Genomic DNA, 27,083 nt, shown 5'->3' on the forward strand with positions numbered 1-27,083 from the left:
TTTATCAGCAACAGCTGATCATGTTGTGTGAGAAACGTAAATGTACCAAAGATTCACCAGTATTGAAAAAAGAAAACAAGGCATTTTGTTGGTTTTGACTTGATGGACATACAGGACAGTTTTTTTCTATATGCACGGTGAGAAAACCAACAAAAACCTACAACTGCTGTTTATTTTTGCATATGAAGTTTTTACTTTATTCTTGTTTGTGTGAATGCTCTGGACAGGGGTTCGGGTTGGGGGGCTGACCTTAGAACCTTCCTAGAATTAGGGGCAGTGGGCAGCCACTGAGCACTTGGTCATGTTGAAACGTGGATTCAAAATCACACAAAAACCAAGAAATCATTTGTCTTAAAAGGGAATGTAATGTGATGTGTTTTCACAGTAACTTTCATATTTTCCATTCAGTGTGTAGTTACTCCATGAGAAATGTACCATGGAATCAAACAGGATTTTAAAGAGATATTAAAAGATTTATTACAACAACTTATCAATTCAATTTTTATACAGAACTTTCACAAGGTACGAGTACACTTTCAACACAGTATCACACCCCGTTTTTTTTTGCACTTAAGCTAAGATTATTCATATAGAAAAAGCTTTCATAAAACTTAAGAGCCACTTGTTTAATGGTAACTATCTGACTGAAACTTAATAAAACAAAGAGGGGGAAATTCTCGCAGAGAATTATTATGTCATGCAGATAGTACATTACAGCTAAATGTAGCACGGAAACATAATGAAGGAAAATTGCGTGTTAGCTTCTTTGTAAAACTACACAGTAGTAACCCGGCGCAGACTAAGAGAAAAGGCAAACTGACGTCATAGTGTAATTTGCTTCCTTGTGTGGTTATTTCAATGATGAAATCGCAATTATAACAAAGCAGGAGTCGTGTTACTCTAATTCCACAAAGTCAGAGAGTCTTATTGACTGAAAGACTTTAAAAGGTCAGTCTTTAAGAGAGTTCATGTGATCAAAGGAGCTCAGCGACTGAATCCAGACTATCCTCTTAAAAAAGACAAAGTACATAACACCTTTAAAGATCATGTACAATGTACAAATGATGATTATTTTACAATGCTTTCTAAAAACTGCATCTAAAGTTGAAATGAGCAGAATGTCCAGAAAAAGCTCTGCGTTAGACACTGAAGCCATAGATGGTCACTTATAAAGCAATGACAGTTACAAAGTGAGGACATCTCCTCTGAGAGAACAGCAAATGACTTAAATGACTAAACTGCATTTAAAATGTACAGGAGTTATTTATACAAAAACATTAATGGCACTGAATCAAGTCAACATTACTATGATTAAGTAATGGATAAAGTAGTGTAATCCTACAATCACTGCATCAGGAACAATCCGACTACTGATGGAATGTCAATGAAATCAACCAACTCACCCTTTTAAGACTATTTTACAAGCAGAAATGAGCTCAAACATTCAAAATGCACAATGTGACGACAGCTCATCTCACTAAGAAAAACTTTAAAATGTCATTCATTTGTGTAAAGTGACAGCATTCAAACCTGTTTCTAACAAAAAAAAGCTGCCAATACTTTATCTGTAAACTGTCCAAACGTATACTTCTCTCAGAATGTGCAAAAATAATAATAACAAAGCAAATAAAGGTCATTGCTCCTTTTGAAATAATATCATCAATGTAAGTGTTTATAAAAGTCATTAAAACAAACTAATGACAACATTCACTAATCAACCTTCAGGCTGATTAAATAAAGAAAAAAAGGTCATTAATAAATAACTTACACAAATACAAAAACATTTCAGATCAATGTGTTTTACATTTTACACTTAAAGTGCCTGTTCTTTTGCATTGTCTATGGAGAACAATGTGGATCAAACATAAACACAAATTAAGAATACATTTTAAGTCCAAACAAAAGCTGAGAGAGATTCATTTCCTCCTGGTTGTCACAGAGAATGACGAGGCCACAGCACTCCAGTGTCGACACGCGGTCTTTGTTTTGGATGATCAGCTCCCTGAAGGCTCGGACTGGGCGGTCCTCCGTGGCTGGCTCTCCTCTGTGCTCTGGTTTGATGTGACGGTGACGCCGGTGAGGGCGGAGATGGCCGAGGTCGCGGAGGAGGAGCTGACCCCGTTGGAAGTGCTGATGGAGCTGTGCTGGATGGCCTCGTTCTGGGGGCTGCCGGGGACGGACATCTCCTCACAGCTCTCGTCTTTGTCAGAAACTGTTCAAAAAAAAAAAAAATAAGGAAAACACCTGCTACTATGATTTGCGATTTGACCAGTTTTTGAAACGGAAGTTCACATATATCACCTGCGGACTGTACCAGCTGTCAATCACGAGGTGTCCATTCTGTACTTTAGTCTATTTTCCTCTGAATTATCATACATTATACAGTTAGTGATTGAGACCATTAACAAAAATGTTTATTGACGATATAAAACAGAGATGGCAAAATACCACTTTTTTTCGTGATTGATACCGGTATCACAAACTCGACTATCTGCCGATACCGATATCGTGAACTCGAGTATCTGCCGATACCGATATCACAAACTCGAGTATCTGCCGATAGCGATATCACAAACTCGAGTATCTGCCGATACCGATATCACAAACTCGAGTATCTGCCGATAGCCGAGTATCTGCCGATACCGATATCACAAACTCCAGTATCTGCCGATATCAATATCACAAAAGTATCTGCCCGGATCACGAACTTTCTGCCGATGGTATATCTGCCGATACCGATATCACAAACTCATATCTGCCGATACCGATATCACAAACTGGTATCTGCCGATATCGATCGATATCACAAACTTCTTGTATCTGCCGATCACAAACTCAGTATCTGCCGATATATCAACTCGGTATGCTACCGATATCAATAACTCGGTATCTGCCGATACCGATATCACAACCGGTATGTGCCGATACCAATATCGCGCTCGGTATCTGCGATAGATATCGCGGAACTTCGGTATCTGCCGATATATATCAAACTGATCTGCGATACCAATATCACAAACTCAGTATCTGCCGATAGCGATATCACAAACTCGGTATCTGCCGATATCACAAACTTATACCGATATCCTCCTATTTATTTGCTGCGACATATCACAAACTTCGAGTATCTGCCGATAGCGATATCACAAACTCGAGTATCTGCCGATACCAATATCATGAACCCGAGTATCTGCCGTTACCGATATCACAAACTCATATCATGAACTCAGTCATTTTAGACCTTTTTAACTATGAACAACACATTTCAAGCTATTTCAAAGACATAATTCCCCAAATGTGTAACAAATATTTGTCTCCCATATTGGACTGTATTGGATTTTACATTTTTATCTGTCTGATATCCGATCCAGTGATTTTGACCAGTATCTGAATGATACAGATATCGTATCGGCTCATATCTAGTTATAAATCAAGTGAGAATTCTCTTTCCCACAGACTTCTAATCAAACTAAGTCGTGGTGTTACTTAAGAAGATAAGAATCCAAACTCCCTTTCTCAAGCTATGAGGTTTGACTGGTGACATTTTTGGGGAGGGATTCACAATATGTTGTCATTTACTTTTTCTTTTTACAAAAGTCCCCCAAATGAACATGCAACAACACCACAGAGTCAGATCAAAGAAACACACACCACACAAACACACACATACACATCCAGAGGTTTTCGGATATATTCCAAGCACACACATTTAAAGGGATTTTGGTATTAAATATCTCTAACAGACATTTTATATCATCCTTCCAGATTCCCATAGACAGTGAAATAAAGTACATCCAAACATTTAGTACAAACATCTGGAATACTAGCAGACATATGATGGAACTGACCGCAACCAGGCTCCTATGGGACAATGCCAGCTGTCAATCACACTGGTGTCTACGCATGTGTTTTATTCTTAATCATCTATTTTCCATCTATCGATTGAGACCATAAGAGGTTTTCTGGAATTTGTGTTACTGACATAGATCAAGTGGGAAGTAGGTTCAGTTTCCTATAGTCTTCCATTCAAAAGCGTTGCCCCCTGGTGGCCAACTGCTACTTTACATCCCAGGTTTCACTTTTCAAACCACATGGTCAAATAATAAATACATTTGCATACGTCTATGACTATAGCACAGCAACGTTTGGACTGCAATTAGTATGTTGTGTTGTTTTATTGAACATGTTGTACCTGATATGATCCGGGGAGCTCGGTGAATGAAGCCTAATCAGATGTAAAAGAGCTATTTTGCGTGTGGTGCGAGCAAACCATTTCATTAATCCCCATAATGCTACTTCTGCACTCGTTCCTTTAATTAAAGCACCAATGTCAATTTAAACCCACATCATAAGGGTGCATTAGATTCTGGGGCATGTGGCAGTGTTTCCCTTCCCTAACTGCATTCTCATTTGTTTTTTTGTTACCTTGCCAACTACTGCAGCGACAGATGATTACAGCACCTGATTTTAATGATGCTCACACTGGAGAGTAGGGAAGACTTGGAGTTGAAATGCCACCAGCTGTTAGGCAGTTGCATTGAATTAATTGGATCCGGATGGGAAAAAAAAATGGGAGAGACTCTTTTTTCACTCTCATGCTCTGATTCATAAAGGAATGAGGAGCACAATGATAATTAATATTGCTAATGATATGAAGTCACTTGCTATGGCACTTTGTAATTAATGAGCAGGACTCGTTTTTTTAGATTGTAAAATACAGATTCTATAAAAGAGGACGCAATTAAAGTGCAGTGCAAATGTCTTTACATTAGAAGCTTCATGTGCCCTCTCTACTGCACTTTGACCGTGTGATTTAGTGCAAGTGAATGTCAAAGCACTATTTTATTATGCAGAAGGTCAACTCCAGAATAAATCAGCTCCGCGGTTTTGTTCCATGTTCAAGTGAGCATTATTGCTCCTAACGACATTAAGGACTGGCGGGCTGGTACATACTAATACTCCGAAATTCTGGTTCCCTGTGCAGACGGAGCTCCTTTCTGCTCTCTTGGTTTCTGAAGTGGGGTTTCGCTGTAAAAGCAGATGGACAGCTTAGTGTGCCAACTGATGGCATGTCCTGGCTTGTTTGTGGGGCAGTCTGGGTAATTTCCTCCCACCTGTCATGGTTACGCCTGGTCAGGACGATGAAGGGTATTATCAGGTCTGGAGGCCAGCGAAGCCTTATGGGATGTGTAACTCGGAGAAAACTGGAGCTTGATGAGGCCTTTTTTAAGAATGAGAGCCACGGATCAGTCAGAGTTCAATAATGTGTTGTACTAATTATCGAGGGAGATTATTCTAGTGACCCCTAACCAGAGGCACATGTACCCCAGGGGAATATTTATAATGTTGACCAGAGGGATACAGAATGTGGTAAGTAGTCATTTGGAAAAAAAATAATACATGGATAATTATTTGTTTTGTTTTATTTCACTGTATTGGGTTGTTAAGTGTGTTTTTCTCCCTCCTTTCTCTGATTAATTAGGAATATATGTGTAGGTATACATGTAAATGCATTGTATGTTTTTATTCTTTTTGTATGTTATGGACTGGTAAACATTTGTGTATTGGATTTTAGAAATACTAATTAATACACACACGTATATATATCTATACATACGTGTGTGTGTGTGTGTGTGTGTGTGTGTGTAAATACATATATATAAATATTGGTATTGTTATATTGTAAAATGGTCAGTATTTATTTATAATGATCATAATTGAAAGTGCTTTCCAGTCTTGACACTACAGTTGCCATCCAACCATTTACATATGTGTCTATATATATATATATATATATATATATATATATATATATATATATATATATATATATATATATTTTTATATATATATATATATATATATATATATATATGTATATATATATATATATATATATATATATATATATATATATATATATATACATATATGTATATTTACTGGTGATCTCCTATAGGATTTTCATGCACCACCATCTCTAGTTATTACAGAAAATGCTCCAAAAAAGAGAGAACATTTCAGCAGTCAACAAAAATCAAAACCACTCTTTACAACCAAGGTATACAGAAGACCATCTCTGAAAACACTTCAAACATTAATGCAGATACCTCTAGACCACATCAGACTCCAAAGCCACTTCAATATAAATATTGCAATACCTAATTTGGCAGAGTTAAAAGTATTAAATACCTTCCAGTTTAAAATCTGTTCCAAATGACACATCTGAGATACGGTTGTTGGATGGACGGATGTTGATGAAAGCGTATTTGAGCTCATCTCATTTGGCTGAGAAAAGGTTAGAAACATCTGCATCACTTCATTCTTTCTAAGAGACTTTTATTTTCACTCTCACATTAGCTGGCTTTCCTTCTTGGTTTTATGACTAAAATCTACCCCACCTGTCACCATGAACCAGACTGATGAAATAGGGTATTTGGATGGGGTTATATTTTTCCCAAAACGCATAAAAAAACGCTGCAAATGTCATCCTTCACGGAGGTCTGGAAACACAGGACAGACGTCCTCAGCAAACGCATGAGAACGATGACCCAATTCATCTGCAGATCCTGCTAAAAACAATCCAGACGACACTAAATGAGACCTGACTCTGACAGACCACTCCAGCCTGGAAACCATCAGTCCTATAATACACATGACGTGTGTCAGACGAGTGGTAAGCAATAAGGGGGTGCATAGTGAACAGCGCAGCTCGCTGGGCATCCCACGAGAACATTTTGCAGGCTTGTCAAGCTTGCTGCTTTAATGGACTCATTTCAGAGGCAATCATTGTCAATACAAGTCAGCTGAGGTGTTTAGAGCACAGTGGAGAAGTAGCTTCACTGGCTTGGAGCGCAGTCGTTCTCACTGCATACTGACTCATCTGTGAGGGAAGGTGAGTTATGACCAGGAAATCAGGCTGACAGAAGCCCGGTCACAGGAAATGAAGAAATATAGGCGATATAATTCTAAATGAGACTGCGCACAGGAAAAAGGCTGACAACAGCAAATTTAAATAAAGAGGCTGTAATGAGCAGAATCTTCATGTATATTAAAGTGTTCATAAAATGATCATATTATGTAACTTGCATTTTAATCACCATGTGTACATTCAAATTACTTCACGAACAAACGCTTCAGATGAAGCTGTCAAATGAACAATTACTTCCTCGCGGTTTTCACCTGTGGCCTCTCAGAAAGACTCAGACAATGCCACCAGTAAGAATTTGTCTTAAACAACACTGCCTATAAATACCTGAACTTTTGCAGAAAGTTTTTTTCCCACCCAAAAAAAGGGGGAATTTAATATGACAATAGCTCTTTCCACCGGGCCATAAGTAAGACGTGTCCTTCTAGTGGTTAGCTCGAGCTCATTTTAGAAGCATTTCACTAGAAGCCTCGGGCTGAGAATAATGGAGCATTACTCACTGTGATAGCCAGATTTCTTCTGCATGGCGGTTACAGGGCAATCTTTATGAGCCAGAAGAAGCTGCTTCAGCTGAGCCACTTCGTTTCTCAGCAGGGTGACTTCATTCTTGAGGGGAAGAGGAGACACATGGCAGCAGTCAATCAAGTGGTCACTACAGGACGTCATGTCCGAACATGAAGACAAACAGATGACATCATCTCAATTTATCTAAAATGGTCCTAAAAAACCTTTTTAGGTGGAAATTCAAATCTACATAACGGGTTTAATAATTTGTCTAATTAGATTTTTAACCAACAAAAAAAATTGATATTTGATGTTAATATAAATCTAATAACAATATATCAGTTGCTTTTTAAAAAAATATATAAGCAGTACATACAATGCAGAAAAATGTTAATACACTTTACCAGTGAGACATGTGCAATTTTATACTACTAAATGTGTCACTATACATGTAGTTATTCTACTCTGAACTCTCAATACACAGGTAGATTATGACTTCATGACATAACTTTTAAATACAAGCAAAATTATGTTACATTCAAACCACTGTCAAATGAGTTTGCTCAATGTTGATTAAGCCTATAGCACCTCACAACTCTGCGTTTCTCAGTATAGTACGGTTTACATCTCCTGTCACCAGGCGAGGATTTGTTTAATATCAAGACAGACGGGCAAACAGGCTGCAGTATGACTGAAAAAAACAAAGACGCGCCTACAGAAGTGAAAAATACTGCGCTAAACACACAGTCATTGAGCAGTTTGTTGGGATGAATGCTTCTGGTGCCATCTGGCCCTGTGCTGCCGCTGTATACACACAAATGCTCCCTCAGTTAGACTGATAGTATGGCTTTACAGAGCCTGTTTTCAGATAAAGGACACACGTTACAAATAATGCTACTTTGTTTCTGTTCACGGAGGCCAAACAGATGCAGACTAATAGCATGAACAATATCAATAACAGCACTCAATTGACATGAATGTAGCACATGTAATGAATTTTCCTCTGGGCATTCACAAAACACAAGGTCACAGTGACCCCAAGCCCTCAACCAGCACAATCTAATCCTTTCATTCCTGTGTCCAAGTCATTATTTCTGTCAAATATGAAAAAGATCCAGCAAAACAGTCTTGGGAAACCAAATTTCAAGACATAAAAGCCACAGCAAAAAGACCTCCATATACTGTGCACTATAAGTGCTTAGTGCAGTGTATACTAAACTACAGTGTGGATGTGGTTTTCTGCCCTCTATAGTCGAAAGACTATGTTATACTTAATGCCAATTATTAATGAGATCACTGGGTTAAACATTTAAGACCCTTGTACAGTAAGTACACACAATTACTACAGTACAGCGGATGGTCACAGGCATATTTTGTCACAGAAAGAAAGAGCAAACACAGGGAAAAGGTAACCCCCACAGTGAACAAATTCAGACCAAAGTATGATGTACTTCTTTATTTATGTTTTTCCTACACAATAATTATGGGCCTTCACTGGCTGCCGACCAGCACATTTGTCAGAGCTGAGCTGTTCGGAGTGTCAGTGCAACTTTGTGGATGCTGCCGAGATTTACACTCTGGTGTCTTTACAGCTCCCACGGGAACTAAGGATTTCTGCATGTCGTAAAAGGGAGCCACATTACGCTGAAGGTGACTTTAACTGGATTTAGAGCAGCCAGAGGCCTGTAGAACACCCAATGGCAGATTTAAGCTTTTCCTTTAAAGGACTACGGGCAGCTTAACCTATTAGTCTAAAAGCAGCCAATTTATTTGATTCCATCTGTTTAATCTTGCTGGTGTTGGCAGAGCTGAGTTATTGTAAGGCAGATTTAAACACAGCTGGAAGGAGCGTATGGACCACATGTAGCCAACACCATATTCACTGTGCTGCAGCAGCCATGACTGCCACCACTTACAGCCAATATCAACACCGGAGCTGCTTCTAACTCTCCCCCCAGCTGACTTCATAGAAGCAAAGAACACAATCACAAAATCCTTTTTCAAATGCTAGATGTGGACAAAAAATGCATTTACAAAACCCTTTACCTCTAAGGTGAAGTCAAAACCCGGACATCAACACTCACAATCCAGTAAAAGAAACATCAAACTGCATCATAAAGAGAATGATAATTCTGACTAAGATGGACTTTGGAGAGTTTAACTTGTTTCTAACTTTGTCAATTAATCAAAATTGAGAAAATGGGCCTCGGGTAATGCTGCGAGCCCTGTGAGCTGCCTGGTCTGACACCTCATTAAAAAGCCAGTTAAGGATGATGTTAAAATAATTGTGCATCATTAGAGGCAGTTTCACTGATCAGCTGGGCCATGTCAGCATGGGGGTTTTTACAAAAACTGCACTACTGATTAATGCATTCGTATAAAGCACCTTTTATTCTCTGCCACATGTTGTTCCCTTCTTTGTAGTTAACGGTGATGATCTTACTGTTTATGGCCCCCTTTTGCTCACCTGTCCCTCTCCTTTGATCTACCAATGCTCATGTAAAGTCTCAGCTATAGTGCACCCCTGACAAGTGGTGATAACTTGTTTGGTGAACCAGATATTTACATGAACTAAAATCTTTCCCACTGCCGCCTGTCCCCTCCTCCACCATCCACCTCTTACTCTGCTTTCAAAGAAATAAGACAGTAAGCAAATAAACACCACATCTCATTTAATTGTCTGGAACACTGATGTGCTGCACCCCCGGCTCACACTTATCAACAGAGACAGCAGACACATGAACTGTTTCGAACTTGTCAGCATCAGATCCTAATTGCTTCAAGCAAAATGAAGGTTCAAAAAGACACCTTTCCCTAGGAGATTTTTGAGGCCATTCAGTAAACTGCTGAGACAGAAGCAAAGACACGCTTGTGTGCAGCTGACATCTGGAGGATACATCTTTATTGACAGGGACATATCGATGTAAAGGGCTCACACTCACTGCTGCTGTCATATGACAGCTCTTCTTAATCGGCTTTAATGACTTCATCACCGCAGAAGGGAAAAGTCTGTGTACACATGCTTATGCCAGAAGCAGACGATGATAAACAGACGCAGGCATGCATACATACATAAACTGACACATTGTTAGCAGCTGTTGTTGCATGCAGTATGTGAGGGTCAGAGACAAAGAGCACCTGTAGTTGTCCGTTCATGGAATTGAGGTCCTCAGCCTTCTTCTCCAGCGACTGGACCCACACTTTCCTCTTCTGCCTACAGCGAGAGGCGGCAGCCCTGTTACGCTCCAGAAACTTGCGCCGCTTCTCATCGGGATCTTCACTCGTGGTTCGGCGCCGCCGACCACCTGAGCTCGTAGGGTTTTGTGCCGGGGGCACCGGAGAAGCCTGGAAAACAAAACAAACACTAAAAAAAAACCAATGGAGAACAACATCTATTGAATAATAATAATTACCGTATATGAAGTTTTAGGTCATAAAGTCATCCTGTTGAAACAACTGTAGTGCTCACACAAGGCTCACAGGTATATGACAAAAGCCCGGTTTATATTAAAATGTATCACAATTTTTAATGACATTTTTTTTTTTTAAATTTACAATTAACATTTGTTGAGCGAATATATGAAGTTGATTCACCTAAATAAGCAGTAGGTGGCACCAAGCGGGTCACCACAGAAGGACCATATTGAGGAATATTGTGGTTTCCAGCGCAGTGAAATAAGGACATCATGTCTACATCATCTTTTAGTCACTAAATCTGTTACTGTTGCACTTAATCATATTTATGTCAATTTTTTCATCTCTATCAGGACTAAAATCTATTATGCAATATTTAAAGATGTTTCTTTCATGTGTGTGTGTGCACTGATTCAGGAGGATAATAATCCCTACACACTGTAGCTGTAGATACTTACAGGTGTCTCTGTGGTGGAGGTGGCTGGCTGCTGAAGAGGATGGGGGGAAGGTTCCTCGGTTGAGGGCATGTAAGGAGGCGGAGTGGGAGTTAAGACTGCAGTTGTGGTTGGGGCTGGTGCTGGAGGTGGAGTTGGGGCTGGAGGTGGAGGTGGAGTTGGAGCTGGAGTTGGGGTTGGAGCAGGAGAGGCAGGAGCAGCAGTGTGGGTTACTGCACTGCTCTGAACTTCACCACCATGTCCACTGGTTACCTGAGGAAACTGCTGACTTAATGTGGCTTTTAGTTTCTGGGGAGAGAAATCAGCATAGACCGGTTTGAACAAGAAGTTTTATTGTGTGTATAAATGAAAGTTGTATCAATTAATTAACACATTCTGAAACATTAGACTATATGTGTTAAGACTTTTGAAATAAAATGGCCTGTTTACACTGAGCTAAAACAATAATCTTTTTTAAAATAGCCTTCAATAAACCATATTACCACCTACATTTAAAATGCATTTTTATTTATACGATGCTGTATTTCAAAGTTTATTTAATATTCCCCAACCTTATTTGCTGTAGCCCTGAAATGTTGTAATCCTGTTTAAACCATTCAATGCACTTAGTAAGCCTGCTTTGAAGAGCGTGGTTTACATAAAGATATTTTGACTGATTTATTTCACCAATTGACCTAATTGAGACAGAAAAAAATGATCTAACTGAAATATTTAACTATAGTCAATGAACTAAATGAATTGTGAGGCAGATTTTGGCACAGACATAAATGTACAAGGTAAGAATATCAGTAGCATATACAGTAGAATATATATGCTGCTGACTGAAATGGACGTTTAAACTGTGGAAGTGACTTTCAAAAACATAAACAGTATATGGAATAATTTTCAGTGCAAGCCATTGAGGAAATCAAGTGCTTGGTGTGTGTAGTCAAACATAAACTCAGCACAAGACGATTCAAAACACATTTCATTTGCTTAGACGAATATGCGCTCAGAGATGTACTGTAAAAGAAAGAGAGACCAGAAGATTAACACCTAAGTCTTGCTTCAATGACACTACTGGGTGATAACCAGTCAGAAAGAGCATAAGAAGGTTGCAAAGATATATGAAATGCATTACATTACACAAAAGGTAGAATTAAAGGGGAACTTGTAAGCCTGTGATTCACTCCTCACATTCTTCTGGATACCAATAATGAGGGACCTTCAAGGTACACAAGGTGACCTAAACTATCAAAATATTCATGCTTGAACACTGACTGAATATCACACACACCAACACACCAAGTATTTCTCTGCAGATTGGTCTCCATGATCCACAGGCCAATTCATCCAACATCAAACACTGAGCAAACAAGGTGAAAGTGAATAAGCTTTTGAAAGCAATAATAAAGTGCGAGGGAATATATTTACATGAACAAAAAAAACAGAGGACCACATTATTCTAACAACTACCTTTGCCAGAGCAATCTATCTACCAAATTAGTTTATCGTGTAATACCCTTCCAGAAGCTCTTCTGGCAGAAACAAGATATTATTCTCTTGGAATGGCCCATAGAAAGAGAGGAAAGCCAGTCAGATTCATATTTCATCTCTGCCATGGAAACCTCATCAGTGTAATAACCCTCCATCTCATGGGTGTTATTCAACCATCTGCTACTATATTACTTATCTTTATTTTGCAACTAATTAACAGCATAATCTTCTAAATTCAGCAAGTTAATTATCATTATTGTTGTCTTTGCAGCATCATCAGTCCTTGTAAAGTGCCGTCTCCACGCCCCCTGAGAGCCAGGTGGGGGCGGGGGAGCGGGCAGGTTTGAGCGGGGGTCTGTTTTCTTGACGCGGGCTCATTAGGTGTTTGCTGATGAGCTCGGTGCGGTGGGAGGCGACGGCAGTGAGATGGGAGGACGGGGGGTGCAGGTCAGGCAGGATTCTGCTGAACAAAAGGTTCCATGCAGGGTGAGGCCGACTTAATGTGCTTCTCTGAGTGTGTGCCAGGATGCCCCCAGCTGGCGTTTGCTGGTAGCCCCCCTCTGGTTTGCCCCGATGACGGCATGCTGAGCAAAACGCTGTCTCCACGTTTGTCTTCTACATACCCCATGATCCTCAACAACACCCCCCTCCCACTCCCTTCCTTCCTCGCCAGTCAGGATCAATCCTTCCCTCCCAACACACACACACACACACCTAGTCTTCATAGTTTATCTGTTAATTTCCACAGGCGGCACACGCTGAGAGCACTTACAGGTTCTGTGATCCGTATTTCATCACATTGCCACTGATCTCCCACACAACACTTCATATCCCTGCCCTTTTAATACAGGAGGACATCAAGAGCTTACAAAAGTGCTTTGAGTTTGGGATTATTCTAAATTCTTAACATCATCTTTAGTAATACTCACAATTAGTCTTAAGAACAATTGTTTCGATGCTCAATTAATAATTTTATTTGGAGAAAATTGTGAGAAACTCCTCACAAAATTTCAAAATGACTATATACATGCACCTTGTTATGTCAAATAGGCTGATTGTTTTAATTCTGTTGAGTAAAACAATTCAGGCTGGATAATGAGAAAGAATAAAAGTATCATTTAAGAAACCATGATCAGAAAAGGACTGCCATTTTACTAAATAAACTAAAATAATAATGTGATTATAAATTATTTATGCTATTTATACAACAATACTGCTATAAACCGCTCATATCTTGGCTTACTTTAGCGCCCTCATCAGGGCAAAGACATTAACTGCATCCTAATAGCCAAGCTTTCTCCTTTCTTTGTTATCTGTTAAATCTCTCAGGTGGGGAATAATAGACAAAGAAAAATACATATAACGTAAAAGAAGCGATAATAAATACCAGCTTTGTTTCTGAATGGACGGGCTGTGGCTGTGGTGGAGGCTGTGGCTGTGGCTGTGGCTGAGGCTGAGGCGAAGGCTGTGGCTGTGCCTGTGGCGAGGGAGGCCCTGGGATCCCCGGGATGTTAGGCACTACGGTGACAGGTCTGACAAGCTGACAACAGAGACACAAATCACCGCAGCCAAAATTAGTCTCCGGTAGTAAAGGAGGCAGACAGCACAACACAAACACATGCAAACAGCCATGGAGAGCTCTCAGTTTCCTCATATCTCAGCCTCATTAGGTTGGATGGCCTGTTATTTTGTGGAGGCGGCACCACTTGGAGAAGCAGCGTGCACACTAATGAACCTCTGCCTGCCTGTGTGAGAGCATATGGACAGGGAAACTGAAGAGAGGATGGAGAGACACAAGTCGGAAGGGCAGAGTCAGGCTTCTCTCATAGCCACGGACAGTGAGATAGAGGGAGGTGGGGAGTGCTGGGAGGGAGAGATGGAAGAGGGGGGAGGAGATGATCGAGTGAAAGGGAGGCTCACTGGTGGCTCATGTTCTCCATTTACTTTTGCCCTCCTTTGCTCGTCAGCAGCTTTCCCAATCCCCAAAGACTGGCAAGATACAGGTTCCTTTCCCTGCTGTGCCACTATCAGGAGATAATCATGTGCTGCTCAGTGTTCCACACTGATAATCAGAATTACAGTGTACAAGACAAGCTCCCACAAGTGGAGGTTCACAAAAATACCAACAAGACATTCATTTACAAAATGTTTCCTATATGAGACACTGGTGTGGTATGCAGTTTTAATTGGTTTGCAAAACACGTTAGTAGCATCATCTATCTGCTCTGCCAGAAATCAAGTGCGCTAATTCCAATTGTACAAGGACAAATATTAGTCAAGTATCCTGGACTGGAGCCCGCTGTGTCGAAGCCAACTCCTATGCCTTTGTCACGGTGACACAGTTGTACTCTAAAGTCCATTATTTCCCTCAACCTCTATTGCTCTGAAGTGTCTGCCAAATCTGAGGTGCCAAAGTTGTAAACAGTCTCTTTGTCCAAGTAAGCCTAAATGTATTTTGAATGTCACATGAGAAGGACTTCAACGTCGCTGATGTAAACATTTTTGTGTGCAATTCAAAATGTAGAACTGTACAAGCACTATCCAGATGAAATTGATGTATTTCTTCAGAGTTCAACTGAATGTTAATTAGAAGAGAATCAGAATTTTCTCAATTGTCATTATACTTAGTACAATGAAATTTTGTATGGCTTCCTCCCTAACGCATATCGTGTTATTTGAAACGGTCCAGTGATTTCTATTACTACACACATGCTTAGGTTCATTCTTCTTTTTCTTCTTCTAGTTTCCAAAATGCTACTATGCAACTAAATTATGTGAGAACAAGACAGTTTCAACTATGAAATTGACATGGACAATAAATCCTTCAAGTGCTCATACAAATTGAAACCCTGAGGTTTGTCAACAAAATAGTTTGTTAATATTTGTTCAGTGACTTCAGGTTAGTGCAAGCATTCTTAAATCCAATCCTAAAAAAAGAAAGAAAGCAAGACGCATAATGTGGGCATTTTGATTAAAGCCAAAATGCTAAAGGCTAATATCAATATCCATAACGGACTAAATTTTTATTATTTTTGACATGCAGTGACAATTCAACATGGTACCACCAGCATCGTACTTACAGGGATAGTAGTTGGAATATGTACACTTGAGCTTGTAATGGACGCAGGTATAGCGACCGGCATCGTCTGGCCATTAGGCAGCTGTAAGAGCACGGGGAAGGTGCCAGACACTGGACTGAAGGAGAGGAAAAACAAATCCAAGTGAGGAAAACATTTAACATTGTTATGATGAAGACAATGAACAGAATCGGTCACATATGAAAGAAAAAAAGTGCTATCTTAGATACAGTACCGTGCAAAATTCTTTGGGCCACCATTTGTTGTTTTAGCAAAGCTCTAAAGATCAGTATAATTATTTGTCAATCACTCCATTTCTACAGGTTTAATTATCAAGTAACCTGAAGCACGACTCTGGCTCTGTTAAACCTGGTGTGGAACCCTAATTAATGTTACTGGTAAAATATGTGTTTGTTCTTCTATTTCATGTCGAGCAAGTGTCTTATTATGCCAGGTTTATTTAAGACATGCTGGAGCATTACACACACGTGTATGAATGAAACTCATTGACAGCTTGCAAAATGTATAAGACCAACTTTCAGTCACATTGTTCCGATCAAAATGCCAATGATCACAGCGACTTTTGCACAGCAATGTACATTCTGACATATAGTTGTATACTCAGGCAAAAACTAAAGAATATAATAAACATGGGAATATAATAAACAAGACAGACAAGCAAGACTTAAATAATATACCTTTTACAAAACAGTGTAAAAAAAATATAGAATCACAAGAACATATCTTACTACCACATGAGATTCAGAGAGTAACATCAGTTCTGCCCATATATGGACATGTGGTTCCCAGACAAGTTTAAGATTTTTTTATAGGTCCCTGGGATTTTCACCAAATAATCTGTGACAGGCTTTTAAAACATTCATGATTATAACAATGAATATTTAAATCTACATATAATCATTTTTTTTAAAGTACACTAAATATTTTAGCTCTTTTTGTCACAGCTTTCATTATCTTTCCAAAAAAAATCACTTAATCATCTTAAACTTGGGGCTCCACTCGACACAGATTCAATATCTAATGTCTGTGTACCTCTGCAGACACCACAGTGTGAGATCCACACCATCCAGGAATTTAAATACAGCAGTCTATATCTGAGCAACACTGATGTTGGTGAAGAAGAGACTTTTTTGAGTGCAAACAAATCAAAAACAACCAAGCACATGCCTTATGAAATGAGCTCACCAAGACAAAACTGTAAAAAAAAAAAATGATGATTTGAAAAAAAGGAAAATGATAACTTAGTTAAAATTATGATTTAAAAAAAAAATTGACATTTGAAGTTACTTACACTATAGGCCTATTAGTGGATGGGACTTGGGTAATAACAGAGCTAGATGTTGGCGATGGGAGAGCTTGCTGTATTACAACATTAGCCTCTGAGGTTGCTAGAAGTACATTGGGAACTTGGAGGGATGCAGGATGGACTATAGTGGATGTTGGCAGTGAGGTTGGCTGCAAAGATAAGTCCTGGAAACATCATACAACACCATAGCGGCAGAAAGTGTTAAATGAAATCCAAATTCTCTTATTATTTACAACTACATGATGTTGATATATATATTTATATATCATATATATTTATTTGTTCATTTATGCCTCAAATCTTCTTTTACGTTAGGGTTATCTTCTGTGCACCACTGTTAGAATTTTTCAGTGTTTACACAACTTAAACCATATTAAACACCTAGTGATGAATATCCAAACCAATGGATCTGCCAATTCTAGAGGAAATGACTGATCACAGAAGCAGCAGAACATCCTTCATGGCAGTCTTTTAAACCTTAAATAAAGTTTAAAGTTCACCTTGTCATCACTTGTTGTGGATTCAGGGTGTGGCAGAGGGCTATCTCGGTGTGCCCCTATAACTGTTGGTACCTCAGTTTTGTTGCGTATAATTGGTGTGGCAAGAGGTGACAAATCCAGCGGTAACTACAGAACAGAAGGAGAGCTCATCAGTAACAGACAGAGCACAGATAAAAGTAATGGAACAAAATGGGGTCTGGTCATTTGCTGCAAAGTTTGATGAGAACAACCTTTTTAATGTCATCTTCTGTTGCTCTTTTGAAGTCATGGTCAAAAGGACTCGCAAGTTCATTGAAGAGCCCGACCTCCTCGCAGTTCTTAAGAAAGCGGGTAGGTGTTGGGGTTTGGTCTGTAACAGAGGACAACTTTTAATGCACTGGTTAAATGTATTCATCACAGCCAAATAAATGCACATTAAGAATAACCACCAGCGACGATGACAGTGTCATTTCTCGCCGGGCCAAACTTCAGGGTCATCTCATGTTTGTGTTTGTGGACAGCCAAGTGGTCTTCATTTGTAAATCTCTGTCAAGTCAAACATAATAGGAGACAATCTCATGATGGGTTTGTTTGTGATAATGAGACGTAACCTACATATCAACGTAACATCATGTCTATATTTAAAATAACACATTTGACATTGCTGACATTGCCATTGTCTCGCATTCTTCTACAGTGCAGTTCAGACGTGGTATTAACATCCATCCTAAGTGACCCGATCATAAGTAAACAGCATCATTATTATTATGTTTACATTTGACATTAACATGCACCCTGGATGTGTCTCCTGTGACCACAAGTGATTGGATCAAGCTTCAAAGATGTCAGTGAAGATGTGAAATCCAAGGCACTACTGTTGCGGAACACTTAAGACTTTATTAGTATGGCTATTAATCTGGTTTACTTGAAAGCATACTTTTTTAACTTTTGTCATGCATTAGTTGTACTAAAGGCTTTTTTAAATTATCCACAACAAGAGTGCCTTGGTTTTCAAATTCTTTTCTGTGTATATGTCACCCCTACACAAAAGAAAACCTTGTTTGAGATTTTTCCCCCCAATTTATTTTACGCTACAGTGATGTCTGTTCAAGAAAACAACTTTATATTGCTAACAAGTCTGACTGTGTAGATGTGTCTGATGTAAATGTGTGTGCGCGCGCATGTCGGTGTATGTCTGTGCCACAAGGTAGACGGGTAGAGGAGCTGAATGAATCAAAGCGCTATTCACGCTTTCATTAAATTAAATAAGACTCAAGGAAAAAATAATCACGTGTTAAATAAAGTGAACTTTCAATTCACATGAGCGGATCAGAGGAGTTAAGCTGAGGAAGCAATCTCAGATTTGCTCATGTATGCTCAGAGATGTGCCAATGTGTCCACAGACCAACTTTGAATGTGGCTTTTGTGATCAGATCTGAAGACACATTCAGGACACAGTTTACACCTGTGTTTTGAGCTGTCGGATAACTGAGGAAAGATGATAGTACCAGGTCTGACAGGGGTCTGATTGCTGGTACAAGACGATTAGTTTCAGCCCCTTAAATCCACAACAAAATGGTGCAGTCATGTACAGTATGTCATTGCAGTGGTGGAAGAGTGGTTAGAGGTAACTATTCCAAATAAAAATATTACTACTTGATAATAAAAGAGTTTCTGGTAACAGAGATTACTTACCTGTCCACACCCAGGAGCAGTGCATTGGAAAGGTTTATCATCACTCATATTAAGGGATTCCTGTGATGTCACCCTAGAACAACAACGGGAAAAGCACAGTCTGTGGGTAAAAAAAACATCCAATCTAAAGCTGTGCGTTTAAGTGTATTTCACAAAGACATTGGCCAAGTAAATGTATTAAATTAAAATTAACTGCACCCCGAGCATTAGGCTGGGGTTATATGGCACTAACGGTGGGTGAAGGTGACAGTTTGGACAAAGCATGTCGGATAAAGGGCGGCTGCTTTGCTTGTTTACACCTCAGTGTCAGCTGTAAAATACGCTACACTCTCGCGCTCATTTATTCAAGCACATATATGCAACTGAAGAGAGAAACCTGAACCGCCCTTACCGTTTTTGTGAGTTATTAATATGTTGAAATGAACATCACGGATAAATCCGTGCAGAGGTTTGAAAGGGGGAGCGAGCATCTGTTCCAGTCGCTTCCATGAGATCGTCTGAACCCCGCGTTAACATACAACAGTCGCCATGTTTGGAGATTAATACTAGTAAAAACAGACGTGTCAGTGTGTATTTCGAGACCATTTCGTTGTGCCACGGCACAAGTCCCACACCGACCCTGAATTCAAGTCTTTAACAGCAGCTTTAAGCTTAGTCGCTGTGAGTTTGTGTGGTCACTTACCCTCAGCTACAACCCTCGACTTCCAAAATCCCACGTCTGTCCCAAAGTATCGCGAGGATTGTTTCCGTTTTTCCGTAAACGTCACAAGATTTTTTTTTTTTTTATCTGAACTAAATATTTGGTTATAATGCATTCATTGTTTGACGCGCAATTAGTGTTTGTTTTCCATATTGTTTAATTTCCATTTGCACAATGGTGAAAAATACAAGCAACATTATGGCCGGTTAAATGTGGTGACCAATCAATGTATGCATATATTCTGACTGCAATAACTCACCCTTACAATGTGAAGCTTCTGAAGTTATCCATGTATTTCACCTTAAAGCACTGCATTTGTATGTTGAATTTCTGGGTGAGGGTTAGTTATTACCATAAGGGAAATAGGACATTCACGTTTAATATTATTAAATTTAGTAAAGTATGGAACCTTTTAATCGCCACTTTAAGGTGACAACTGTGCAACATCAACATATTAAAAGACATGAAGGACCTTTTTGCCTGATAAATAACTGAAACAATAATCCATTACTGAAACTGTTTTGAATGGACTGATTAATGAATGTGGATCAATAGTCCAGCTTGTGACCAAGTGTAGTCCAATTAGCCTAAACCCCAATTTGTCATGTTCTGAAACAACCCACCAAGGACTCTCAGGACATTGAAAAAGAAAATCAAAAACCCATTATTTAACTTAATTAAATGGTCTAGATTTATTCAATGCAATTTACAAAAGCAAGCACTGACTTGCTACCTAATTACATTATTATTTAACTGCAGCTGAACCAAGAACTCAATAAAGTGGACCCCCCCAAAAAAACCTTGCACATGATGCTGAGACAAAAAAACAAGGCTGATGTAAGTCTGAGAACACCTTCACTGAAAAGATGACATTCATGAAGTTGAAGGCTTCCTGTTGTTAGCATGATATTCCAGAAATAGAACTTACTGCCATTATTAAATAGTCAAATACATGTATTTTAATCACGTAATTTCTTACATCTGTACAATACATGCATTGCTTATTTTGACAGTGTCCGAGAGACTTGAAAATGTACATTTCCATGACACCAACACGGAACAATTTTGGTAGCCACAATAAAATATGTAGTCACATCTGTAATGAATGCGTCTTATGACAGCAGATATTTTACATAGCAAACAGGATAAGGAAAGCAACCATCAAACAGAACAGCCCCATAGCTTCAGACAGGGCAAATCCCAGAATGGCGTAGGAGAACAGCTGCTGCTTCAGTGATGGGTTCCTGAGAACAAGGGGGGAAAGGCACGAGGAGAAATATTAATCCAAGTGTATTTCAATAATTTATGAATGGTCTCAGGTTATGAGGCAAAATATGAACAAACCTAGCATAGCCGATGATGAGACTGCCAAACACAGTTCCAATTCCAGCACCGGATCCAGCTACTCCAACTGTGGCAGCTCCAGCTCCGATAAACTTGGCGGCGGTGTCAATGTCCCTGCTGACAGAACTGGTCTGGAAGCCCCTCAGTGTAAGCTGGGTGAGGGGGCTTTGTGGCAGCACAGCAACGCTGTTCTGGAGTAAGAAAAATCAACTGTAAAATCTCACCTGTGAGGTAATGCATTAAAATTCATAATCAAAATAACACTTTAATGGTCTTAGTGCCATGATTAAATCGACAGTTAATTTCATGATCATGTTTTAATATTGTGAAGCACCAAAATCTATATTCACATTACTATTTACAATCATGCTTCACTAAAGTTCAAATTAAACAACTACTTTCTCAAAAAGCAGGTAAAGGGATGAGCGTTATATGCTCAAGGTTACAATTTGATGGTCAAAGTGCAGATGTAAACATCTCGCATCTTTTCTGATAAGAAAAAAAATATACTCAAGTACAGATACAGAGTTAGTCTCAGCAGATCACTTGCATTTCTTTCTTACCTCTGACTTGATGTCAGGTCTGGACAGCACAGAGGCAGACAGAGGTCTGTAAAGAGCCCGGGAACCAGCACGGACCTGAAGCAAGATACAAATACAGCTTTAAATATAAAACACACACTCTGTTACAACATGAAATATTTTGTTGGTACTAATGCAAAATATAGACACAGCTGGAAGGTCCCTCCAAAGTCACTTTGTCAATCAGAGTCATTAGCAGCACTACACAACAACACACTGTGTGTGTGTGAGTGTGTGTGAGAGAGAGAGAGAGACCTGTGATACTTGGAGATCTGATGATATAGTTTGTGTTGTCACTCACTTACAGTGCGTTTAATGATGTTAATCGATAGATAAACTACTGTAAAGCAAAGCTACTTGCAGACCCACTGCAGTCTTGACTAGCTAACCAGCCAGAGCTAACATAAGAAATGACCTTGGAGAATGTCTAAGCCACAGCAAATTCGATCTGACAACATAATAATATGGGATGTGGACATTTGTGCATGAGAGGTATGGCGTTGTGTGAGAGTTTTAGGTGGAGTCTGCACTACACTCTGCTAACACAGGCTCAAAATGACCTTAGCTGACGGCCATCATTGAAGATGTCCGCTACCAGTTACTGCTGTGACACAACAGCACTACGATCAAGGCAACAGACAATAACTCTGACAGAGAACCTCATAGCTACAGTACCAACGTGTTAAATGCATGAGTTTCCTGTGCTTTAGCTTTAGCCACCTAGCCTGCCGGCCTAGTATGCAGATACCCTTGCTAGTCAGTTGCTGTCAAGTTCAACCCGGAGGCCCAGTGACACCAACGAGAGCAGGACTCGCATCCAAGGCACGGGAACACACAGAGGGAGAGAAAACTCACCAGAGCCGGCGTGGAGACGAACTTTGCACAGGCGTACATTTTGTTCTTGAGGTCGTTTTTAACCGGTACGGTCAAATCTGGTGTGAAGCCCGGGTCTCACTGAGGAGGGGAAACCGGAGAGAAGTAAGGTCAAATGGGTGTACAAAAGCTCCAAAGAGAAAATAAACACATCCGCATTTACATTAACATCCACTGCGAATCATATCCCCACCCGTGCGCTGTAATGTGAAGTTTAAAGAAGGGATGAGAGAGGATTAGTAGCAGATTTCTCTCCCATTCAAACTGCCATCACACTTACCGACTGCAGAGGTCGAACACAGTGGACGACTACGCATGCGCGGGAAGACGTATGGAGATGCCCGGATGTGTGACAAAAGAAAGGTCATTTCAAAGAAACTTTATTTAACCTTAGCACAGAGGCAACGTTAAATCATAAAACCAGTATTCACTTCACACACTTGAAATAAATAATTGACAGAAACTGAATGTACTGCCCTGTAGTTTATTTGTATAGTGTGTGGTCACTTTAAAACATAGAATGAGACCTTTATGTGTACTTTATTATAGGGCCTTTTACAGAGGCCACCATCTGACCCTGCCACGTTTCTGCAGCAGCCAGACTGGAATTAGCCAGATGTTGTACTTAATGTTTTGAAGCAAGAGTCTACTCTGCAGTCTGACCACAAGATCACTAATTGTTCCACACTGGACCTTTAAAGTTTAATGTGTATTTAATCAGGTTGCATCAAAAAGAAATCTCTTTTTCTAAAGATAAATTTGATAAAGTAAAAATTAGATAAACACACATATGCAGGTACACAACTGAGCCATTACCTTTAAAAACAAAACATCAGATAACTAGAGAAAACCATTGAGAGAGCACAAATCTCCAAGCCATTTAGATTCCCACAGTGTCAGTGCACTCCAATATCTCACACGGAAAACTGTTTCTTATTTAATTTTAAAAATCCTGAATCCAAAATCAAATTATTTCTTTCTTGGGCCACTTGCTACATCCTCTGAAAATGTCATCTAAATCTGTCAAACAGACAGACAAACAGATAAATGCAGCCCGAAGCCTAACCTCCATGGGGAAGTAATAAAGTTTTAAAATCTCCATGCGGTATGTAAGACTCCAGTTTGAGCAGTTAACGATGACTATAAAAAGTTTTACAAAGATTATGGGAAAATAAGGGATAACTACATGCAAAGCCCTTTAGTTAAAAAAAAAAAAACATGTATTCACAGATTTATATGACTGGGGCAGCGGAGGAGGTTCAAAGTCCTAGTTATTACAAATTAGTTTATGTCAGTATTAATGAAGGGACGTTTTTTTTAAAAGATACATAAAACCTCAAATGGGGCAGCTACAAACATGCATGTGACATGATATACATCTAATGTCAATTTTGGACCCCGGTTGGAACAAGGGCCTTTCTGTATGGAGTTTGCATGTTCTCCCCGTGTGCTTGGGTTCTCTCCGGGTTCTCCGGCTTCCTCCCACAGTCCAAAAACATGCAATGTGGGGATTAGGTAAATTGGACACTCTAAATTGACCATAGGAGTTAGTGTGAGAGTGAATGGTTGTTTGTCTCTATCTGTGTGTGGCCCTGCGATGGACTGGCGAACTGTCCAGGGTGTACCTCGCCTATCGCCCGGGATTGGCAGCACCCCCGCAACCCTCTGGTGGAGGAGAAAGCGGTTAGATGACTGACTGACTAACTGCGCTGGTTCTCCAACAGGGTTAGTTAAATGAGGGATATTCACCGGCAACATATTAATTCACTTCATACTAACATATAACAGGTACTAACATAACTTTAGACATATCTATGTAATCCATTAATGAAATGCACATTTGTAAGAAATTATGGAGATAAATGGAGTAAGCAAATAAAATCGGCAAGTTGAGATCATTAACATGAACATACTCATTCTTATAAGGCTAGTTTTTCATTTGAATGCATCAACACAGGGATCAATGGAAACAAGAGATGGAAAAAAAAGGAAGTTCCAGTTTCAAGTGTATTCTAAATCCCAGTTCTGATAAGGCAATATGTTGTGATATTGAGAGTGTACAAACACATACAACAGTCAATATTTCTTGCCAGACTGTCAAGAACAGAGGCAGAATTCAACCTGAATTTCAGCTTTGGTTTTTCTCCCCAAACAAAACCTTGCCTGACGTCGTCCACCACTATTACCTGTTATGGTGTGAATTTAACACTCCAGTCCAGAGGGACCGGTGACTCGGGGCCCTGTCTGTGCATCTCAGAGGCTGATGGTGGAGCTGTAGTCTACCAACACTAGGCAGATTTGTAATCGTGATGAATGACTCCACAGCAGCTGGTGTGTGATGGAAAGGTAATGAGCATGGGGGAGTCTGTCTTTGCTGGCTTTAAGGGAGGAATGTCCCAGTGGTTCCTCAGGTATGATCTTTTCAGTTTTACAGCGAACAGGAAACCACAGATTCCTGACCTCATGAGCACTGAGTAGAAACAGTCAATAGATCATGTTGTATAGAAACGCTGAAAGAGACAGTGAAGGATGTTATGCATCAAAAAAGTGCTGGACATCTGGCTGAATTCTACACTACTATTTCACTCATCCGATTGTTTCTATTGTCTTCTGTCATTCATTCAGTTTGATTAAGATTTGTTATTTTTCCATCGACTTTACTCTGTCTCTTCTTTTCTGTTATACACTATTCCACTCAGTTTGACTATACTAATCTGTAATCTTATCTTGAAACGCATTTTTTTTTTGAGTTTAGGATGTAGCTCGTATTCAAAGGACAATTCAAAGTGACAAGTATTAGGTGTAAATGTATATTTATACAAAAGCAGCGATTCACCTGATTAAAAATGAAAACTTACAATCTTTCTCCTGCACAGTTATGATCATTAAGTCACAAAACTGTCATTGCACCATTACATGCCATGTGGGGCCCGAGACTGAGGAGCTCAATTGGCATTTAAAGCGTTCAGGATTCAGGTCATTCCTACAAAGATCCAGCAGAGGGTGCAATAAGGTCTAACGTGATCGTAGCTTTGGTTTGCCAGGGTCATGGTAAATGCTCAAAAGAGAAACAGAAATGCGTTTGATACTGTTTAAAAATTCATGAGGCATTAATCGGTCTTGATGTTTACATAAATAATCATCCAATAGATTAAATAATGAATTTAGAATATATACCAGAGATTATATCCCCCTTAATCCTTCTGTTTTTTATTAAGTTAAGTGCAGAGTGAGATAGAAAGGGAGCTTTCAAGGATAAATTTACAACATGACAGATCCTTAATTTAACACTGTTGATAATGTATTTCTGTAAGTGTAAATGTATGAATGTATTGCAGGAGCGTGCATGCACTGGAGCCAGTTATAGGTCAGAGCTAACTGTATGATAAAACATGAAGATTTACAATATATTAATTGCAAGACAGCACATATCAAAGAGGCCGTTAACTACCTGAGGTCAATGTCATACTGTCTAATTAACCGGGCAGCGGCTGTGTGGTCCTACATGGCTGTGGAAGGTGGAGAGAGCAGCCGATCTTGCACACCCCAACCCTTTACCCACCTTTTACTTCCTCCCATCCAGAGGCACACACGCACACGCTGTCTGAGTTTTTGCATAGAACAATCTGAGACATTCCATTTGCATGCCCGCCCCATCAAGCTGGATGCACTCAGACTGGTAATAAAAGGCATTGACCCCCTTAACCTTTATGAATTACAATTTGTGCCTGCAGCACGTCCTGTCAGAGGCCTCAGAAAAGCCGGCACCTCAGCCGGGGTGTGTGCGTGTTGTTTTGCAGTTGTTAAGGAGAGGGGAAAAGGTTTTTACAGCTCCTCGACGGAGCTCCTGACAAGCAGGGAGGAGGCGGTCTGACAGCAGAAGCAGGGTAGGGAGGGACTGCAGTGCTGCTGATGGCTCCATGCTAATCTCCATCTCTGGATGCTGCACGTAACTACTAAGGCTCCCTTTTTTTGTCAGGACCAAGGATACACAGCGTGTAGGGCTGCAGTTAATCTGTGCTCCACCTCTGATTTCTTACTCTCTCATACATCAACCGAGGAACTTCTTTCTCTTAAATATATTAACCCAACACAGGAACAGATTAAGGACACTCTAAATTGACCCGTGAGTGTGAGGGTGAATGGTTGTTTGTCTCTATAAGTGGCCCTGTGATGGACCGGCGACCTGTCCAGGGTTTACCCTGCCTTCTGCCCTATGTCAGCTGGGAT

At 39.8% G+C, this 27,083-nt stretch overlaps 2 protein-coding genes across 5 annotated transcripts; both read right to left on the reverse strand.

The window, feature by feature from the left end:
- Positions 1 to 452: 452 nt before the first annotated feature.
- Positions 453 to 20,107, reverse strand: atf2 (activating transcription factor 2). Of its 2 annotated transcripts, none has more exons than XM_044014758.1 (12): positions 20,038 to 20,107; positions 19,356 to 19,428; positions 18,110 to 18,206; positions 17,912 to 18,030; positions 17,682 to 17,807; positions 17,167 to 17,345; positions 15,858 to 15,972; positions 14,165 to 14,317; positions 11,305 to 11,589; positions 10,571 to 10,777; positions 7,429 to 7,534; positions 453 to 2,212 (listed from the first exon to the last, which is right to left on the reverse strand). In XM_044014758.1, the coding sequence occupies exons 2-12, from the start codon at positions 19,401 to 19,403 to the stop codon at positions 1,995 to 1,997; spliced, it is 1,653 nt and encodes a 550-aa protein (XP_043870693.1). In that variant the 5' UTR covers positions 19,404 to 19,428; positions 20,038 to 20,107; the 3' UTR covers positions 453 to 1,994. The 2 variants fall into 2 exon arrangements, with proteins under 2 accessions (XP_043870693.1, XP_043870686.1); XM_044014751.1 differs by having other exon boundaries at positions 19,747 to 20,044.
- A 615-nt stretch (positions 20,108 to 20,722) lies between these two features.
- On the reverse strand, positions 20,723 to 23,216 carry atp5mc3a (ATP synthase membrane subunit c locus 3a). 3 transcript variants are annotated; one of them, XM_044014772.1, is made up of 5 exons: positions 23,134 to 23,216; positions 22,836 to 22,934; positions 21,963 to 22,037; positions 21,400 to 21,590; positions 20,723 to 21,299 (listed from the first exon to the last, which is right to left on the reverse strand). In XM_044014772.1, exons 2-5 carry the CDS (start codon positions 22,872 to 22,874, stop codon positions 21,185 to 21,187), a joined length of 420 nt encoding a protein of 139 aa, XP_043870707.1. In that variant the 5' UTR covers positions 22,875 to 22,934; positions 23,134 to 23,216; the 3' UTR covers positions 20,723 to 21,184. The 3 variants fall into 3 exon arrangements, with proteins under 3 accessions (XP_043870707.1, XP_043870727.1, XP_043870718.1); XM_044014792.1 differs by having other exon boundaries at positions 23,047 to 23,135; XM_044014783.1 differs by lacking the exon at positions 23,134 to 23,216 and adding an exon at positions 23,017 to 23,124.
- Positions 23,217 to 27,083: the final 3,867 nt, after the last annotated feature.

The sequence above is a fragment of the Solea senegalensis genome, linkage group LG2, assembly GCF_019176455.1.
Source record: "Solea senegalensis isolate Sse05_10M linkage group LG2, IFAPA_SoseM_1, whole genome shotgun sequence".
Classification (NCBI taxonomy): domain Eukaryota; kingdom Metazoa; phylum Chordata; class Actinopteri; order Pleuronectiformes; family Soleidae; genus Solea; species Solea senegalensis.

Coding starts and splice junctions, on each gene's coding strand:
- atf2 (XM_044014758.1), bottom strand. CDS start 19,403: ATGAGTGATGATAAACCTTTCCAATGCACTGCTCCTGGGTGTGGACAG. Junction 17,346..17,681: donor CCACAACAAGTGATGACAAG/GTGAACTTTAAA, acceptor TGATGTTTCCAG/GACTTATCTTTGCAGCCAAC. Junction 2,213..7,428: donor GAAGAAATCTGGCTATCACA/GTGAGTAATGCT, acceptor TTTTTTGAACAG/TTTCTGACAAAGACGAGAGC.
- atp5mc3a (XM_044014772.1), bottom strand. CDS start 22,874: ATGTACGCCTGTGCAAAGTTCGTCTCCACGCCGGCTCTG. Junction 22,038..22,835: donor TCGTCTCCACGCCGGCTCTG/GTGAGTTTTCTC, acceptor ATCTTGCTTCAG/GTCCGTGCTGGTTCCCGGGC. Junction 21,300..21,399: donor CTCATCATCGGCTATGCTAG/GTTTGTTCATAT, acceptor CCTTGTTCTCAG/GAACCCATCACTGAAGCAGC.